The 19,733-nt window shown below is 51.4% G+C and overlaps 1 protein-coding gene across 1 annotated transcript in view; it reads right to left on the bottom strand.

Moving 5' to 3' along the window:
- LOC115082211 (microtubule-actin cross-linking factor 1-like) overlaps positions 1-19,177 on the bottom strand; it is a 122,564-nt gene extending 103,387 nt beyond the window's left edge. Inside the window, exons 1-3 of the mRNA XM_029586461.1 lie at positions 19,103-19,177; positions 8,348-8,476; positions 6,749-6,919 (exon numbers count right to left, since the gene is read on the bottom strand). Coding sequence (XP_029442321.1) covers positions 6,749-6,919; positions 8,348-8,476; positions 19,103-19,177 — 375 coding nt within the window. The remainder of the gene's footprint in view (positions 1-6,748; positions 6,920-8,347; positions 8,477-19,102) is intronic.
- Positions 19,178-19,733: the final 556 nt, after the last annotated feature.

The following is a 19,733-nucleotide window of genomic DNA, read 5'->3' as shown; positions in this document are numbered from 1 at the left end:
TCTATCTAGTGTATCACCTTGTCTTGCGGTCACACTCATGCTGTGGCGCCGGTGGAGAAGACAATTGGTGGGGGATAGACAATATTTCTTCTCCACACGGCTTCGGGGCTGTGAGGCTTTTCCGGCAGGGAGTGCTGGGAAGACTTTTCGGATTTGGGCTACAAAAGGTCTATGCACTCTGGGCCAATTCTGGTTTGATCAGGGAATGAAACCCTTTGCAGATTTGTGTGACACTTATCACCTGCCTGATGCTGATCGTTACGCCTACCTACAACTACGTCATTTCATCTATGTTAAGGAGGTCAGGCGGGATTTGCTAAAAGGAAAGACACTTATTGAAACCTTCTGTGAACAGGCCGGTACGATGCGAGGGGTGATATCTAAGCTTTATACTCTCCTTAATGGGGCAGTGACTCAGACGGCTCGTCACGTCTTGGCATGGGAACGGGATTTGGGGGCTCCCTTTCCGGAGGGAGAGTGGGCAGCTTGCTTTCAAGCCATAAGTCATAGTTCTATAGCAGCACAATTATTAGAAAACAGTTATAAACTGTTGTTCCGCTGGCATTTCACACCTAGTAAATTGAAGAAAATGGGGTTACGTACTGAGTCACTATGTTGGAGGCACTGTGGTCAGGAAGGGGATTTCTACCATATGTGGTGGACGTGCCCGGCTATTATTTCTTTATGGTCTCAGGCAGAGACGTGGCTACGACAGGTTTTACAGGAGGATATACACCTTAACCCGAAGGAGATGCTGTTGAACATCCCTGATGAGCAACGCTCTGGAGCTTCTACTACGATTGTGCGGGCGCTGGCCTATGCTGTGCGAGGGGAAATTGCCAAGCAGTGGAAACTGGGAAAAGCCCCTGAATTCTTGGAGGTATTACTGAGATTGAAATGGGTCTACCACATGGAATATTTGACAGCCTTAAGCAAAGACAAAATGACAAAATTTCTTAACATTTGGCGACCCTATATGCAATGGTCTACCTCTCATAACAGCTGAATCATACCGCTCTGAGGGCTGGGGGGAGGGGGGGGGGTGGTGGGGATTAAAATTCATATAGGACTCTGTGAGATTCCTGTTAAGAATTTAGACGAGTTGGCAGTTTATATGTGTTCTATTGTATTCTGTATTCTTTCAACCAGTGGCATGACATATTTCAACAAGTTGTACAAGTTTATTGTTGATTGTATTCTGCTGTTTTTACTGCTTGAATTAATAAACAGATAATTACAAAAAAAAAAAAAAGAACAGTGTATGCACACACACACACACACACACACACAGAGAAGTAACCCACAGCGCCTGCCCTACAACTTTCCTTAAAGACAACCTAAGGCTGCCACCTGAACTCAGAACGAATTACAGGCTAGCCCCTTCGCTAAGCCACTTTGCAAATAGGCTAAGACCTAAGGAACATCCACCTGCAATGGCTCCAGCCCATTCTCCAAACACCACGACTCAAACACTCTCCAAACCCGGATATGAGCCAAAGAAGTGGAAGGCCTCTTAGCCTGAAGCAAAATCACAATCACAGCCTTCGAGTACCCTTTCAAGTGAAACCGTCGTTTCTCAAAAGCCATGCTGCTAGACAAAAGCGATCCACTCTCTCCGAAAAGACGGGCCCCTGCCGCAACAGCCCATGCAGATGGGCTAAGCAAATGGGACCGCCTATAACGAGATGAACCAGATCTGCAAACCACGGCCGGCCCAGCCACTCTGGGGCCACAAGAATCACCTTGCCTGAATGATGTTCAATGTGACGCAATACCTGGCCTATGAGAGGTAACGGGGGAAACATGTAGAGCAGAAGCTTCGCCAGCCACGGCTAAACCAAAGCATCGATTCCCTTGGAGCTGACCTCCTTCCGGCTGCTGAAAAACCGATCTGCCTAGGCATTCCCTCGGAGCTGCCTTGAGGTCCAGCTGCAGACTGCCCCACCTGGCCTGGATAAGGGCAAAGGCCTCCGCCGATAAACTCCCACTCCCCCGGATCCAGCTGCTACCTGCTGAGATAATAAATCCACCTATGTGAGTCACCGCTACTCCCGCTAGATGTTTCTCCGCCCAAATGAACAACTCCTGGGTCTCTTCATCCCGCCTTGACGATTGATGTATGCCACTGTAATCACATTGTCCGAGAACACTTGCATTCTCCGCCCCTGAATCTGCAAAAGAAAAGTAAGAAACTCCTTGTGAACCGCCCTTGCTTCCACTGCTTGATCGACCAGGATGCTTCCACACTAGTGATCACTGACCTTGGGCCATCTGTCCTTGACATACTGCCCCCCAACCTCTGAGGTTGGCATCCGTGGTTACTACCACCCAGTCTGGAACCTTCAGGTCCACCCCTTTCTCCAAACTGGGACGCAACAGCCTCCACGAGAGACTGGATCTGGAGACCCCCTGAAGTGATAAAGGAAGCTGAAATTCCTCCGAGAGTGGACTCCAACAGGTCAAAAGCACCCTCTGAAGGGGATGCAAGTGTAGATGCCATAGAACCCAAGACCTGCAAATAGTCAGAGACTCTGGGAACCGAAAGCCACAGAAGTCGAAGCACCTGAGCCTGCAACTTGAGCACCCTCTCTGAGGTAAGAAACACCTTGTCTATGCGGGTATCGAACCGAACCCCCAGATACTCCAGTGACTAGGATGGTTCCAGGTGACTTTTCGCCAGGTTCACCAATCAGTCCAATGACTGCAGCAGCTCTATGATGCGTCAAATTGAGCGACGACACTCCAACTCCTACTTTGCCTGGATGAGCCAGTTGTCCAGGTACAGGTGCACCAGGATCCCTTGTCTCTTGAGTGCCGCCACTACCTCAACCATCACTTTCATGAAAGTCCATGGTGCTGTCGCTAACCTGAAGGGAAGAGCCCAAACTGAAAATGTTCCCCTACCACCATGAACCACAGGAATCTCTGATGGTCGCACCATATGGGAATGTGTAGATAGGCCTCTGTCAAATCCAACGATACCAGAAACTCTCCCTCGTGAACCGCTTCAAGCACCATCTGCAGTTTCTCCATATGAAAGCACAGCACCCGCAGTGCCACACTGACATTCTGCAGATTTAAGAATGGGCCGAAAAGTCCCCTCTTTCTTGGGATCCATGAAATGCACAGAGTATCTTCCTAGTCCCTGCTCCTGAGGGGGAACCGGAACAATCGTGTTCAGGTGCTGCAGCCACTGTAATGTGTCCCACACTGCCTCTCGTTTGACATGGAAAGTGAAACGGGAGACCACATAGGCTTCTCTGATCAGGCACGAAAATTCTAAGGCATAGCCATCTCTTATCTCCTCCAGAACCCATTGGTCTGATATGATCCTAGTCCACTCCTCGTAAAATAGGGTTAGTCTTCCCCTGACAGCTTCCAAGGAGGAGCGGACTATCCTGCCTTCATTAGCCAGCCATACCTCCTCTGGCTCCCTGGCTGGAACTATAATAGGAAGGTCTATGTGCCCCCTGAAAGGACTTGCTGTCCTGGGCCTTGCTTTTGTATTGTAGCTGTAGAATCTAGTTGGAGCGAAACCTCCTCATGTCTCAAAAATGAAAGTGCAATGGAAAAGTCTTCTTGCCTGTTGTCTTATCTTTATGTGACTTGTTCCCTTTCGACTCCCCCAATTGCTTCATCAGCTGTTCCAGATTCTTTCTGATCAACAGCTTTCCTTTAAAAGGGAGGTTACACAGTTGCACTTTAGGCTACACATCCGCCAACAAATTCTGCAACCACAAGAGTCTCCATGCTGCCACCACGAAAAACATATTCTTGGCGGAAGTCCACACCATGTCGTATAGGGTAACTTCCACATAGGCCACACCCACAACCAACCAGGCAGTCTATCTGGAATCGGTTGCAGTCTCCGACTCCTCCTGTGCTTTCTGCACCCAGCATAGGCTTGCTGCATCAGGCTACCACAGACCACCATGTGAAAACTTAAAGCTGAGACCTCAAGCAGCCTCTTCAATAGAATCTTCAACTTCTGATCCTAGACATCCTTCTGCATGGCTAATCCTGCCACAGGGATGGTTATCTTCTTGGTCACTGCTGACAAAACCGCATCTACCTTTGGAAGCCTACAAAGTTCCAAGGTCTGTTCCAGCAAGGGATACAACTTAGCCATAGCCCTGGCTATCTTAAGGCCGGTCTCAGGAGATCCCCACTCCTGTTTGACCAACTTCTTCACTTTCTTTGATAAAGGAAAAGCCTTAGGTGGCCCCCGCAGTCCACCCAGGACAGGGCTCACTCCCTCATTGTCCGAATCTTGGCCCCCCAGCTCTTCCAACACCTTGTGAATTAGTGGCCACAGTTTCTCCTTACAGAACAATTTCACCACCCTAGGATCGTCCCCCTCCGCGACCGTGACCTCCTCAGCATCAGGCATGGTATTCGCCATTGTGTCCACAGGATCCTTATCCGGATCAACCCCTGGACCCTCCTGTAGACCACCTGCACCTTCTGCTTCATCTGAGATGACATCATTGTCACCTGAGAGATGTCCCAGTCCCAGAAGATGAAGAATCCCCCCTAACCTCTACTGTCTAGCCGCCTTAGACCTCTTAGCCGAGCATTGTGATGTCTGAGAGGTAGAATGCTTAGATCCTGCTTCCCTTTTTGCTAAATAGGCTTTATGGAGGAGCAGGACAAAATCCGCAGAGAAGCCCTCAGTACCAATGGACTCCTGATCCAGCACTTCATCATCAGTCTCCCCCCCCCCTTCCCTTTCCTCCACAGGGCACTGATCTACCAGAAAAAGCTGTGGGGGGGAGAGAGACCCTCAGCTCCCTTGCAGAGGCCTGCCTTCTGCCACATGGAGGTAACATGGCTGCCACCTCATCTGACCATCTGGGGCCTTCTGCACTGGACCGGACGAATGGTTGTAGGGATCACCACCTGTGACCCCCATGGAGATCTCTTCGCCTCTAGGGGCACAACGGGTGCATAATGAGGCTGTATGAGATGCAATCTCCTCACACCACAGCCTCACCACAGTTTCCCATGTTCAGCAGGTGGCGCCATGCAACCTTGGTCAGCAGTAAAACTTCCTGTTTACCGCCAAAGGAAGCCAGGTACAGCGGCCGAGTTGCTTGTGTCCCTGCTCATCCGTGCCTCTGGCCTCCTGGCACACAATCAGCCCTGCTACCTAGCTCCTCTCCATTTATTATTATTATTTTTTTCTTTTAAAGAGACAGCGACAATAACAAGGTGAGCCAAGAAATGAATACTTCCCTGCTTCTGGATGCTGTTAGCTGATGGATGAGGGTGAGAAGGACACAGAGGGAGTGAGGAAACCAGGACCCTGGTTTTCCCTCCCTCTGGAAGATGAGGGCCGAACCAGATCAGGGATATCCAATCCCCCGCTCGCCCTGCTCTACCCGAGGTATGGCCCATGAAGGAACCTAACACCTCGGGGAGCCACTCTCTTCTTAATAAATCTTTTTTTCTTCTAAATCCTTACTTTTTTTTTTAAGTTCAAAACTGAGGACTGCGGGTTTGCACCTCTAACATCTGCTGGAGACAGAGAAATAGTGAGGGACTGTAGGTGGCACTCTCAGTAATGTAGCAGTGCCTGAAAAGTCTTTATTCTCTGCCTCCATCTGCTGGTGGGGATGCAAAACCCACTTGTCTGGACTGATCCGGGATATGAACAGGAACCCACAGAGCAGTGCATGACACACAGACAGAGGAGTAACCCACAGAGCAGTGTATGGAAATACACACACATGCACAGGAGTAACCCAAAGAGCAGTGTATGGAAATGCACACACATGCACATACACACACACACCGACACAGGAGTAACCCACTGAGCAATGTATGGAAATACACACACACACACACATAAGAGGAGTAACCCACAGAGCAGCGAATGGACATGTACACACGTGCACAGGAGTTACCCAAGAAGAGTGTATGAACACACACACACACACACACATACAGAGAAGTAAACCACAGAGCAGTGCATGGACATTCGTGCACACATACAACTGAGTATGACACACGCACACACACACACATAGGAATAATACACAGAGCAGCGCATCCACACCCGTGCACCCCCATTCTCCCTCTTTCCCTTACAGACCCATGCATGTATATTCACACAGGAGTAAGCCCCGGAATAGCGCATGGATAGGCACACGTAACAGTCCAAGTCCCCCTCCCCTCCAGCAAATAACGGAGCCCCAGTGAAGGGAAGTGAATAAGTGCATAATAACTGGAGGGGCAGCAGGTGGTGCTACTGGGGAGGTTCAAGGGTGGGGTCAGGGGAGGGCACTTGCTTCCTTACTTGCTTGTGGGAGGGGACTGGAATTGGACCAGTCCGGCTGCTGCAATGTTTTTGATTTTTGAAGCTGTGGCAGGGGGGACCTATGGGCACTACAATTTTTATGTGGGTGGGGTGGGATAAGGCTGCCGCTGGCCTGCGAGGGATTTTCTTCCAATACTCAGTAAGCTGGCGACCAGCAAAGTTAGTCAGATAACTTTATGTGGGTAACTGTGGCTGCGTATATTCAGTGGGAGACAGGAGGGAGTTAACTTGGCGCTTCTCGGCCTACTGAACACGGACCTCTCAGTAATTCCTGTAAAAATGTCTGACCCAATTGGACCAACACGGCAACTACCTTTCTCCATACATACATACATGCCAAACATACTCATGCATTCACGTACATAAGAACGGGCAAAGGGGGTCGCGTGGTCACGCGAGTGCGCGCTCTCCTTCTGCGGCGCAGCTCACCTTCCTGTCTTGAACCTGGGTATAGATAGACTCCCACTTCTGCTCCAGGACGTGCAGGCTATGCTCGGTGCTGGAGCCCCGTGGGAAGTGACAGGAGGCCAGCAGCCGCTGCAGGCGGTCCCTTGCGCTGTTATACCCGTGCTGCTTCGACTCCATCTCCTTCCATAACTCCTGGAGAGGAACGAGAGAGAGAGAGAGAAAGGGATGGGTGCAGACACAGCACTCACTGGCCGAGACGGGCCAGCGTTACCCAAGGCTAGAGCGGCGTGCGTCACGCCAGCTGCAGGAAGAAAAAGGAGCCCCCGAAACGGCTTTTGCCCACCTAAATCTGGCCCTTTAAAAATATCCTGCCTTTGTCTAAGGTCACTCACTGTGCAGAAAACTGGACTAGAGGTATGATAAGGGCAGGCTAACATATTTAGCTGGGTAGCATAATATTGAGCATTGCTCAGCTAAATCTTGTGGGGACAAATCGGAGCGAGGAGAACCTTTAACCCAGAGAACTGCAGATCCAAGGCAGCACAGATATATTTGGATTTCAGCAAACCTTTGATACTGTCCTGCCTAGGAGGCTTATAAATAAACTGAGCAGCCTGGGGATAGGCCCAAGGTGCTGGGCTGGGTCAGAAACTGCTTGGGTGTCAGACGATAGAGGGCGGCGGTAAATGGAATTCACCGAGGAGAGAAAGCGTTCAGAGGAGTGGGGCTCAGGGATTGCTTCCGGGGCCAGTTCTAGTCCATATTTTTGTGAGTGATGTCGAAGAGGTCCTTTTGGCAGATGACACTAAGATCTGCAACAGAATTAGATACCCATGACGAAGCCAAGAGAACGAGAAGTTACGTGACACGGGTTGTGGAGCGGGAGAGCGCTTGGCAGCCGAGATTCAGTGTATAAAATTACAGTCTTGCACGTGAAGTGCAGATATGGAAGGGAGCAGAGCTTGATTGGTGGGAGGGTGGGGAGCTCTTGTGCATGGACCAGGAGTGTGACCTCACGGTGATCATGTCCGATGAGCTCAAGGTAGCAAATCTGTGGCCAGAGTCAGAGGGATGCTGGGGCGCGCAGGGAAAGCCATAACCAGCAGGAATATTGTGTTCAGTTCTGGAGGCCAGAAGAGTGCAGAGCCGGCACCAAGAGCCCATGGGGATGAGACGGAAGTGGGAGTCACGTGCTGGGGGTTACTGACTGGCTGTGTGAAGAGCAAACTCCTGGCGTGCAGCTCCTCTACCTCTACACTTTTCAAAACAGAGGGGGAGAGAAAGGCTCGCAGCAGGAGATCCCAGCCCTGGTTCTGACTGAGCTGGAAGCCGAAGAAGCAGGAGAAACTTCCAAATTGAATAAAAAAATAAGATAACATTGTGTAAAAAAAAAAAAAAAAAGCAGGACAAGACGGTTGGATGATGTCACCTGCCAAATATTGCCTGCTGTGTCTAGCACCGACCAATAACTGGTCCTTCTGCCTGGTCCCTAGATCATTTTATGGTGAATTTCATGATCTTGTCACAACCAACTGGAAGTACAGGTAGAACATTTATGTACAATAGAAATTGTCTCCACGAAGAGACTACTAAGAGGGAGAGCAGTGTCCTTCCACTTACTAGATGCAGGGAGAGCTTCTCCTTTGTGGTTTCGGGGTGACCCCAGGCAGGTTTGGAGAAAGACAGTCTCAGCTCCACGTTTTCCAGCCACTGGAGAAGCTGTGTGATTTCCAGAGTGACATCCTGCACCTGCAGAGCACAGAAAGATATAGTAGTACCAAGGATCAGTCCAGACTCCTGGGTTATGCCCCCGCACCAGCAGGTGGAGACAGAGCAGAACTTGTCAAGCTCCACTATATATACCAGGGTGCCGCCCACAGCCTGTCAGTATTACTCAATGTCAAAAAAGAAAATTAGGTTCTTACCTTTGGCTAATTTTCGTTCCTGTAGTACCGAGGATCAGTCCAGACTCCTGGGTTTTGCCCCCCCTCTAGCAGATGGAGACAGAAGTTTATTAACAAAAAACTCCGCCTACATATAGGCTGGTGCCACCTACAGTCTGGCAGTATTACTGAATGTCAAAGTAGCAGGATAACCCGCAACAAAGAACCCAAAGAACACTGAAGATTACCTCCAAACTAAGCCCAACCGAAGCTTAACTCCACCCAACTGGGTACTGAACTCGAGGTAACCAACAAACAAACATATTCCAGAAAACAGCACACAGACCACACATCCTCTCCCGGCAGACAACCGCAACCGCAATACTGGGCAGGACTCTGGACTGATCCTCGGTACTACAGGAACGAAAATTAGCCAAAGGTAAGAACCTAATTTTCTTTTCCCTGTACGTACCAGGATCAGTCCAGACTCCTGGGATGTACCAGAGCTTACCTTACTGAGGGTGGGAGCCGGAGAGGCCTGCCCTAAGCACCCCTTCTCCAAACCCCGACGACCCTGGCGCCTTCACATCCAAACGATAGTGCCGGGCAAAAGTATGGACTGACTTCCAAGTGGCCGCCCTACAGATCTCCTCCGTAGGGATATGTTGGCATTCCGCCCAGGAAGCAGCCTGGGCGCGAGTAGAGTGGGCTTTCAGTCCCACCGGCAATGGTCTCCCCGCCAACAAATATGCTGAGCGAATGGTTTCCTTCAACCAACGAGCAATTGTAGTCTTGGAGGCCGCTTTACCTCGCCTGGGACCACCATAGAGGACGAACAGATGATCGGAGACTCGGAACACATTAGTGATCTCCAAATAGTGCAACAAGACGCGCCGAACATCCAGCTTCCGCAGGTCCCTAGCCAAGGGATCCGAAGACTGCACCTGACCAAACGATGGCAACTCAACCGTCTGATTGACGTGAAAGGACGAAACCACCTTTGGTAAAAAAGACGGCACAGTACGCAAGGAGACTCCTGAATCCGAAATCCTCAGAAAAGGTTCTCGACACGACAGAGCCTGCAGCTCAGAAATCCGCCGCGCCGAGGCCATGACCACCAAAAATACCACCTTGAGCGTCAAGTCCTTAAGAGTTACGTGCCGCAGAGGCTCAAACGGTGCCTTACACAGCGCTTTAAGAACCACATTCAAATTCCAAGACGGACACGGAGGACGAAACGGAGGGCGTAACTGTCTTGCCCCCCGAAGGAAACGCACCACATCCGGATGCTGCGCTACCGAAACTCCGTGCACCCGCCCCCGAAGAGATCCTAGCGCTGCCACTTGCACCCGCAAAGAACTACAGGACAGGCCCTTAGCCAACCCATCCTGGAGAAACAGCAGAATATCCGGGATAGTTGCTCGGGTAGGTGCTGTGCCGCGATGCACACACCAAGTCTCAAACAGTCGCCACACGCGCACGTACGCCAGAGACGTAGATTTCTTTCGGGACCGCAACAGCGTGGATACCACTGAAGGCGCGTACCCTTTAGAGCTCAACCGCTGCCTCTCAAAAGCCATGCCGCTAGACAAAAGCGATGCACCAGGTCGAAACAAACGGGCCCCTGATGTAGGAGATCCGGCAGAAACGGAAACCGAAGTGGCCCCTCGACCGCTAGATTCACCAGATCCGCGAACCAGGGCCTCCTTGGCCATTCTGGAGCCACCACGATCACCTCCGCCGGGTGCTGCTCTATGCGACGCAGCACCCGTCCGATAAGCGGCCACGGAGGAAACACGTAGAGCAACACATCCCTCGGCCACTGAACTACCAGTGCATCCACTCCTTTCGCCAACGTCTCCCGTCGACGAGAGAAAAATCGAGGAGCCTTTGCATTGCGGAACGTGGCCATCAGGTCTACCGCTGGTGTGCCCCACCGATCGCAAATGAGCCTGAAGGCGTCCTCCGCAAGCTCCCACTCCCCGGGATCTAACCAATGCCGGCTGAGAAAATCCGCCTGGACGTTTTCCACCCCGGCTATGTGGGAAGCCGCGATACTGCTCAGATGGGCCTCCGCCCATGTCATCAACGACCGAGCTTCTGCCGCTACCGGCTGACTCCGGGTTCCCCCCTGACGATTGATATAAGCCACCGTGGTCGCATTGTCCGACAGAATCCTGACTGAACGCCCGCGGAGAAGCGGGAGGAACCTCACCAGAGCTAATCGCACCGCTCGAGTTTCCAACCGATTGATGGACCACGACGCCTCCCGAGCCGACCATGTTCCCTGAACCGCTCGACCGAGACAGACCGCTCCCCAGCCGATCAGACTGGCATCCGTGGTAACCACCGTCCACGACGGAGTTTCCAACGAAACCCCGCAACTCAAGTTTTCGTGGCAGAGCCACCACGGCAAGCTGTCTCTGGCGTCCTGGGTCAACGGCAGGCTGAGGAAAAATTCCTCCGAGACCGGGCTCCAGCGGGAGAGCAACGCGGACTGCAAGGGACGCATATGCGCAAACGCCCATGGAACTAACTCTAGCGTGGAATTCATAGAGCCCAAGACCTGCAGATAGTCCCAGACCACTGGGACCGGTTTGCGCAACAACCTGCGAATTTGCCCCTGTAGTTTGAGGATACGCTCTTGCGTTAGGGCCACCGTGCCTTGACACGTGTTGAACACCGCCCCCAAATACTCCAGGGATTGCGACGGCACCAGATGACTCTTGGCCAGGTTGACCACCCAGCCCAGTGATCGTAACAGGTGAAGCACCCGCTGAATCGCCAGCAGACAAAGAGTTCTCGACTTGGCCCGAATCAGCCAATCGTCCAAGTATGGATGCACCAACAGCCCCTCCTGGCGGAGTCTCGCCGCCACCACCACCATAATCTTGGTGAACGTGCGCGGAGCCGTTGCCAGGCCAAATGGCAACGCTTGAAACTGGTAATGTTGCCCCCAGTACCGCAAAACGGAGAAACCGTTGGTGCTCCCGTCGAATCCCAATGTGCAGGTACGCCTCTGTGAGGTCCAGAGAGGCCAGAAACTCTCCTTTTCTGACCGACGCGATCACGGACCGCAAAGTTTCCATTCGAAAACGCGGAAACCCTTAGGCACTTGTTGACACTCTTCAAGTCGAGAATGGGACGAAACGTTCCCTCCTTCTTGGGTACCATGAAATAAATGGAATACCGGCCCTGTCGGAGTTCGCCTGTCGGCACCGGAACGACGGCCCCGAGGTCGCGCAACCGCGCCAGAGTCTCCCGCACTGCCCGGCGCTTTTCTGAAAACCCGCAAGGGGACACCAGAAAACCCGGAGCCGGACGGTGTGAAAAATCTAACGCGTAGCCGTGTTTTATCACCTCTAGGACCCACTGATCTGACGTAATCTTGGTCCATTCCTCGTAAAACCGGCTTAACCTGCCTCCAACCGGGGGAACCGAGGAACGGACCGGCCTCACTTCATTGTGCTGGCTTACCGCCCTGCACAGCCGGACTGGCCCCCGGACGGCCGAATCGACGCCCACGAAAGGACTGCGAGTACGATTGTTGTCGGGCCGCACCGTGACGGAACGAAGAGTTCGATCCGCGCGCCGCACAAGTTCTACGGCCCCCACGAAACCGCGGCCGAGCGGCTGGAGCACCCCGGAAACGGTATCTATCCTCCGGTAAACGGTGCACTTTATTCTCCCCCAAGGATTCCAGGAGATCCTCCAACTCCTTACCAAAGAGCAACTTCCCCTTAAAGGGAAGGGAGCCTAACCTAGCCTTGGAGGTACCATCCGCCGCCCAATGGCGAAGCCACAACAGTCGCCGCGCCGCTACTGCAGAGACCATGGTCCGTGCCGAAGTGCGCAGGAGATCATAAAAAGCGTCCGCACTATAAGCGATGACCGCCTCCAATCGACTCGCCTGCCTCGCCTCATCCGTCGATAGAGATTCATTCGCCAACAGCTGCTGTGCCCAGCGTAAACCGGCTCGCAACGAAAAATTACTACAAACCGCGGCCCGGATTCCCAACGCCGAGACCTCAAAAATACGCTTCAGTTGAACCTCCAACTTCCTATCCTGTATATCTTTGAGAGCCGTACCTCCCATTACCGGGATGGTGGTCTTTTTGGTAACCGTTTTGCCACCGCCGAATCAAGTTTTGGCAGGGCGCAGAAGTTCCAACACGTCTTCCGGCAGTGGATATAACTTATCCATAGCCTTAGCTACCTTGAGTCCCAAATCCGGAGTATCCCACTCCTTAAACATCAAATCCGATGCCGAGAAATGTAGTGGAAAAGCCGACGAGGGACCCCTGAGGCCCAAGACCACCGGATCCGTCTGACCCAGACGAGATTCTACCTGGGGAAGTGGGATTCCCAGTTCCCCCAGGATTTCCGGGATGAGGGGCCCTAGCTCATCCCTATGGAACAACCGAACTACCTTCGGATCGTCCCCATCCGTAGCGTGCAGTGTCCCTGCATCCTTAGGCTCCGGCTCTTCATCCCCCTCAACCCCCCTCGGGGGCTGGGATGGGCAGTCCAGATCCTCCTCCGGATCCGCCAGCGCCTCCGACTCCGACGAGGAGAGCGAAGGCCCCTCCGCCCCCCTGGAACGAAGAGGCCTTGGCCTGGGCCGGGGCCTAGACAGCCCCCCTCCCCCAGTGCCGGATTTTGGGGCCTTGACCGCTGGCGCTCCGCTCTCAGAAGCGGGGATCCCCGGACCTCTCTTCCGAGCCAGGCGGCGTGCTTTAAACGCCTTATGCATTAGCAACACGAACCGCGAGTTAAATGAGGAGTCCGATGACCCCTCCTCCTCTCCCCCATCCTCGGGGGAATCATCCCCAGGAGACCTGGACCCTACCGGCCCCCTTCCTCACTTCCAGACACCCTCTGGGGGGGACAAACGCGGCGGGTCCCGCACCTGTGCGCTGGTCTGCCGGCCCGCGCTAACTTGTGCTGCCCCGCGCTGAGAAAATGGCCGCCGTTCCCGCCGAAAAACGCTGGCAAAATAGCCGCCGTCCCTGACGAACTCGCAGCCGTCCGCTCCGAGAACGCTGATACCTCGCGGTCCTGCCTACCCCGCCGAGACGCCGAAGGCACCTCCGACCCTCCTTCTCCGCCGCCCACGCACGCGGAACAGAGACTGTCGCGCGACAGCCGCCCTGCCGCGGACCCGCAGGCCCTACACGAAGCCTGCCGAGGCATTTGCAAAACGCCGCGGAGATTGGAGAAAAAAAAAGAGACAAAATTTCCTCCCCGGATCGCCGAGCCCCCAGTCGCCCGCGATGGTACAAGCCACACACACACACACACACACACAGCCAAACAAAATCCAACACCAAAAGATTTTTTTTTATTTTTTTTTTATAAGCTGCTTACCTCGGATCCGGATCCGGCTGGGGGGAGTGAGCCGGGACCCCCGGTATCACCCCCAGCCCTGTCAAGCCGGTACGTGGGGCTCCCCCACTCCTCGGCGGCCTCTACCAGGAGGAACGGTCCCCTCAGGACCCTACCTTCCTCCTTCCCAGAGCACAAACAAAACACACCTACCGTCCTACCACAAAAGTCCTATCCTTTTTTTTTTTTTTTAAACACCTAATAACTAGGCCCTCAACAGACTGTAGGATTTTGCACCCTCTCCACCTGCTAGGAGACAGAAGAATACTGCCAGACTGTAGGTGGCACCAGCCTATATGTAGGCGGAGTTTTTTGTTTATAAACTTCTGTCTCCATCTGCTAGAGGGGGGGCAAAACACAGGAGTCTGGACTGATCCTGGTACGTACAGGGAACAGTGGATATTCCCCATAAATCTAACTATATACATGAAAAAAACAACCGGGGAACCCTCGGGTCACTTCCCCCATGAAGAACCAGACCCGGTAAAGAATTGAATTGTCAGAGACTTGCCACAGCAAAAAACCTTTCATCCAACACAGCGGACTCTCCGAACCTACTGTAGGAAAAATCACGGTCGGGACTCTGGACTGATCCTTGGTACTACAGGAACGAAAATTAACAGAGGTAAGACCTAATTTTCTTTTCCCTGTACGTACCGGATCAGTCCAGACTCCTGGGATGTACCAGAGCTCGCTATCCAGGGTGGGAAACGGAGAAACCCGCTCGCAAGACGCCAGCTCCAAAGTTCCCCGCTCCGGAATCCTGCACGTCCAAACGATAATGACGCGCGAACGTGTGCAGGGACTTCCAAGTAACCCACATTCCCCAGGGAATGTGGGTTACCTTTCATGGAGCAAGCTGAAGCAGTTACTAGAGGCACCTAAAGGCCATGGAGCATGCTTGGTCAGTTACTACAGGAACTTATACTCCAAGGACCATGCTTGGTCAGTTACTATTGGAATTTTATATTCCAAAGACTATGCTTGATCAGATACTATAGAATCTATACTCCAAGAAGCATGCTTTGCCAGTTACTACAGGAACCTATACTCCAAGGACTATGCATGACCAGATACTATAGAATCTATACTCCAAGGAGCATGCTCTGCCAGTTACTACAGATATTTGTAAAGAAGAAGCATGCTCAGTCAGTTATTAAAGGAATATATACTCCAAGGAGTATGCTCAGTCACTTAATATAGATAGTTGTAACCAAGAAGCATGCTTGATCAGTTACTATAACAATTTATACTCCAAGAAATATGCTTGGTCAGTTACTACAGATATCTGTAACCAAGAATCATATTCAGTCAGTTACTATAGGAATCTCCAAGAAGCATGCTTGTTCAGTTGCTACAGGAACTTATATTCCAAAGAGTATATTTGGTCAGTTACTACAGTTATTTGTAACTAAGAAGCATGCTCAGTCAGTTACTATAGGAATGTATACTTCAAGGAGTATATTTGGTCACTTACTACAGATATTTGTAACCAAGAAGCATGCCTGCTCAGTTATTATAAGAATTTATACTCCAACGAGTATTCTTGGTCTGTTATTACTGATATTGGTAACCAAGAACATACTTGAACAGTTACTACAGATATCAGTAACCAAGAAGCATGCTTGGCCAGTTACTATAGGAATCTCTAAGAAGCATGCTTGATAGGTTGCTATAGGAACCTATACTCCAAGGAGTATGTTTGGTCAGTTACTACAGGAATCTGTAACCAAGAAGCATGCTCAGTCAGTTACTATAGGCATCTATACTCCAAGGAGTATACTTGATCAGTTATTATGTGGGCGATTTACAAAGTAATTTAGCTAGGTAAGCAGTGATTTACCTGGGTAAACTGACTTGTCTGAAATTTGTCCCCACCCCACTGCCTGACTAAAGTACATGTGGGTTTCCCATGGCATTTGTTGCAGATGTGGACCCTTAGACTGAGGGGGAGTTGGCACAACCTGCAGGGAGGAGCCAGTGCAGGTCCCATCATTGGCAGGCAGAGCTGGCAGTAGCAGAGGCCAAACTGGAGCTTCAGTATTACCAGCCCACATCACCCTAGGTTGAGTCCTCGGGTGTCGAGGCCGGCTGGTCTTAAGTGCTGGCCTCTGTGGAGATGAAGATCCATCACAATGAAGTCATTTGCAGGTCAGCACGGAGCAGGAAGTGGGGTCAGGACAAGCAGTGAATGGGCATCTTTCTGGCAACTACGGAAAGCTGTAAGTGGTCAATGAAGGCTTTCATTATGAAGCTCCAGAGTGGAAAATTCTTGGTTATTCATAGAAATAGTCACCAGAAGAGTCAATTGAGGAGCTGGAGTCGTGACGCCTAGGATCAACCTACACACTAGATCCTAGGTTGTTAGTTTCCTGGCTTCAGTGGGCAGTACACAAGCTGGTGTCTAGTCCAGGCACAGTAGACGCAGAGTCATAGCTGGTGTCAGCGAAGCCTTTCTTCAGGGATGAGGTTGTCCCTGTCAGAGTTGCATTGGTTTTTTTCAGTCGTGCCCGGGCTGGAGCTGCCGTCAGAGTGGGAGAGAGGGAGCACGAAAATGAAGGAGCCGTGCAAACTGTCTGCACGGTGAGCAAAGCTCCTAGATTTTTGCTGGAGATGCCAGTCAATTCTCCCAGCCAAATCAATAAGGCCATGTAGGGATTCAGGAAGCTCGGGAACGGCTAGCTCATCCTTAATCTGGGACGGCAGCTCTGTGGCCATGGTCCGGAACTTAATTGTGTGGTTCACTAAGGGTCCATTGCCCTGACAAAAGTGAAGAAGGTCCGAACCCCACTGTGGACAACTGTGGCCGGGTTTGTCGAAGATGAGCTTAAAGGCCTTGACAAACTGTTGCAGATCCTGGAGAAGGGCAATCCCATGCTCCCACAAAGGAGAGGCCCAGGGCAAGGCCTTTCCATCCAACAGAGAGATCATGAAGGTGGTCTTGACAGAACTGTTGGGAAACAGTGCAGGCTGGAGGGAGAAGTGCATGAAGCATTGGTACATGAACGCTTGGCAATGTTTCGGATCTCCAATGTAGCTGGGGGTGAACTGGAAAATGAATCATGGGTGGAGCTGATATGGCTGGAGGTGCTGAGGTGGCTGCAGGAGGTGAAAAGGCAGCTGAGGCAGGCACTGAGTCTCTCCATGGAGCCCAGCAGGAGTTCCAGACACTGCTGCTGCTGCTGGATTTTCTGTGCTAGGCCGGGAATGGCCTGGAGGCCCGAGATGTCCGCTGAGTCCATGGCCTCAGCAATCTGTTGCGGATGTGGATCCTTAGACTGAGGGGGAGTTGGAACAATCCACAGAGAGAAGCCCTGCAGATCCCCACCATTGGCAGGAGGAGCTGGCAGTAGCAGAGGCCAAAATGGAGCTTCACCAAAGTAGCCCACATTCCCCTTAGGTTGAGCCCTTGGGTGCCGGGATTGGCTAGTCTTAGGTGCAGGCCTTTATGGAGGTGAAGATCCATCGTGAAGAATTTGTTGCAGGCCAGCACGGAGCAGGAAGCGGAGTCAGGACAAGCAGCAGTCAGGACAGGCGGCAGTCAACAGGGTCAGGTTCAGGCTGTGGATAGAGGCAGGCAGTGTACTCACAGTGCCGTGGTGCAGGCAGAATTCAGTCAGAAGTGGAAGCAGGCAGTGGTCAGAGGCATGCGGATGTCAAGCAGCGTCGAGGTCCAAGGTCAAGCCAGAAGTCCAGTCCAAGTTGATGCCAGAAGCCTGGTCTGAAGTCAAAGCCAGAAGTCCAGTCCGAAGAGATGAGGAATGAAGAGGAATGAAGAGGAAAGAGGAGGTCGAGAGACCACAGGAGCAAGACAAGGTGCTGAAGACAGATGACAGAAAGACTGACCATGAAGACAGGGACTCAGGAGACAAGAACTGTCAAGGAATCAGGAAAGGACACAGGAGCATAGGAACAACACATAGCGGAAACCAGGAGTGTGAGGCAAAGCAGTACTCCAGGAAGAGTCGGCCTATTGCCGAGGCACTGGAGAGGCATCCAAGGCAGGTTTAAAGAGTGCAGGAATCCTGACGTCATCGGCGGGCACCTCTCTGGATTGCCTGCCACTGGCCCTTTAAGTTCAGCGTGGGTGTCACGCAAGCGCTAGGGGAGTCGTGGCCTAGAGTCGGTGGCGTTCTGCCATGAATGGTGGAGCGTGAGGTCATGCCGGGTGAGGAAGCCAGAGTCGAAGGTATCTCTGGGGAAGCCCTGCGACGGAAGTAAGAGCGGCGGCTTGCAGGAGGGATATATATACTTTTTTTTCCAGGCAAAGGTAGCATTCCTGGTGGCATGGAGAGGTCATGCATTGCCAGATTCATTAAGATTACTATCCAATCCAATTCACTTCAAGAAATCCTTAAAAACCCCACCTGTTTCAGATTGCTTTCAAAATTACTTCAAATAAACATTAATCACTTTACACATCACATAACCATCCACTTTTCAGTTTTCCCCTCATATACCGCTACAATGTAGAAGATGGCACTTATCTTGTTTTTGTTAGGATTTAATAATTTGTGAACTTGTTTTATTGTATTTTTATTTTATTATAAGATTTGTGTAATTTTTAATTATGTTATTTTATTTTTATGATTTGAACACAGGTTTGACTAAACCTTGTTTGAAAAGCGGTATAGAAGCATTTTTAAATAAATAAATAAATGTTAGGCAAAGAGGATAAGTAGACTTGATTTTCACACAAAGCAAATGCAAAATCCCCAGGTACTTTTAATCTAGGTAGTTTGTAGGCAGTTTCCCTCTAAACATTAACTAGCGCCTCCTTGGCAGCGCGACCCCCTCATTTAATATTCGATTCGTGCACCCAGGAGAGGTGGCTGGTGCATGTTAGGAAAACGGGAGCTGAGCACCCATTTTCCACCCAGATTTATTGCATCGGCCCCTTAGTTACTACAGACATGTACACTCCATGGAGTAAAGCGCAGTCAGTTGCTACCGACATCTATACCCCATCAGTTATGCTCGGTCAGTTACTACAGGTATGTAATGTTTCTACAATTCTATCATCTGAAGTGTTAATGGCACAGCAACACTCTTGGTGCACCTTGATAAACCTCAGAAGAGATTTCTTGCCAAAGTTTCGTGAGGTTACCTGGCTGAGGTCGTTCTCCAGCTCCAGTTGCCTCCTCTCCGTTTGACTTCGGACAAACTCCCATCGCTGATTCATTCTGCTGCAAAGCTGGCCTGCAGCACCTCCGCATTATCCCCGAGGCTGGCCTGCAGCAGCCCCCTGACCCACCTCACTCACCGACGCCACGGTCCGTGCGTGGGACATGACGTCGTTCCTCAGCACCTGTCAGACACAGCCCCAAACACTGTCAGGTTCCCCATATTCCTGCCAGACCTCCAGAGCAAGGTGCTAGCTCCAATGGCAAATCAAAAGCATAGGGGCACTAGGGAACTGCTGAAAACGCTGTCACAGTGGGAAAAGCACTGACCGAGAACTCCCGTGCCTCATAGCTGGAATGACTGTCTCCGAGGGGGGGAGAATCCTATCCGCTCTGTCTCCGTGCAGATGTAAAGATTAAAGGAAAACTCTAAAGCTCAGATCACTTGCATGATCTTTAGGAGAACACTACATAATTTTCTTTTTTTAAATATCAGGGAAGTAATCCTTGGGAAAATGCTGTGCAATTTTTTTTTTTTATGGTCCCATAGTTCTTATTTTTTTTTTTTTTTTCTTCCATCTCAGCTGGAATCAGGCCTGGGATCCTGGTGCCGTG

The sequence above is a fragment of the Rhinatrema bivittatum genome, unplaced genomic scaffold, assembly GCF_901001135.1.
Source record: "Rhinatrema bivittatum unplaced genomic scaffold, aRhiBiv1.1, whole genome shotgun sequence".
In the NCBI taxonomy this organism is placed as follows: Eukaryota; Metazoa; Chordata; class Amphibia; order Gymnophiona; family Rhinatrematidae; genus Rhinatrema; species Rhinatrema bivittatum.
This window is presented reverse-complemented; position numbering and strand designations above follow the sequence as displayed.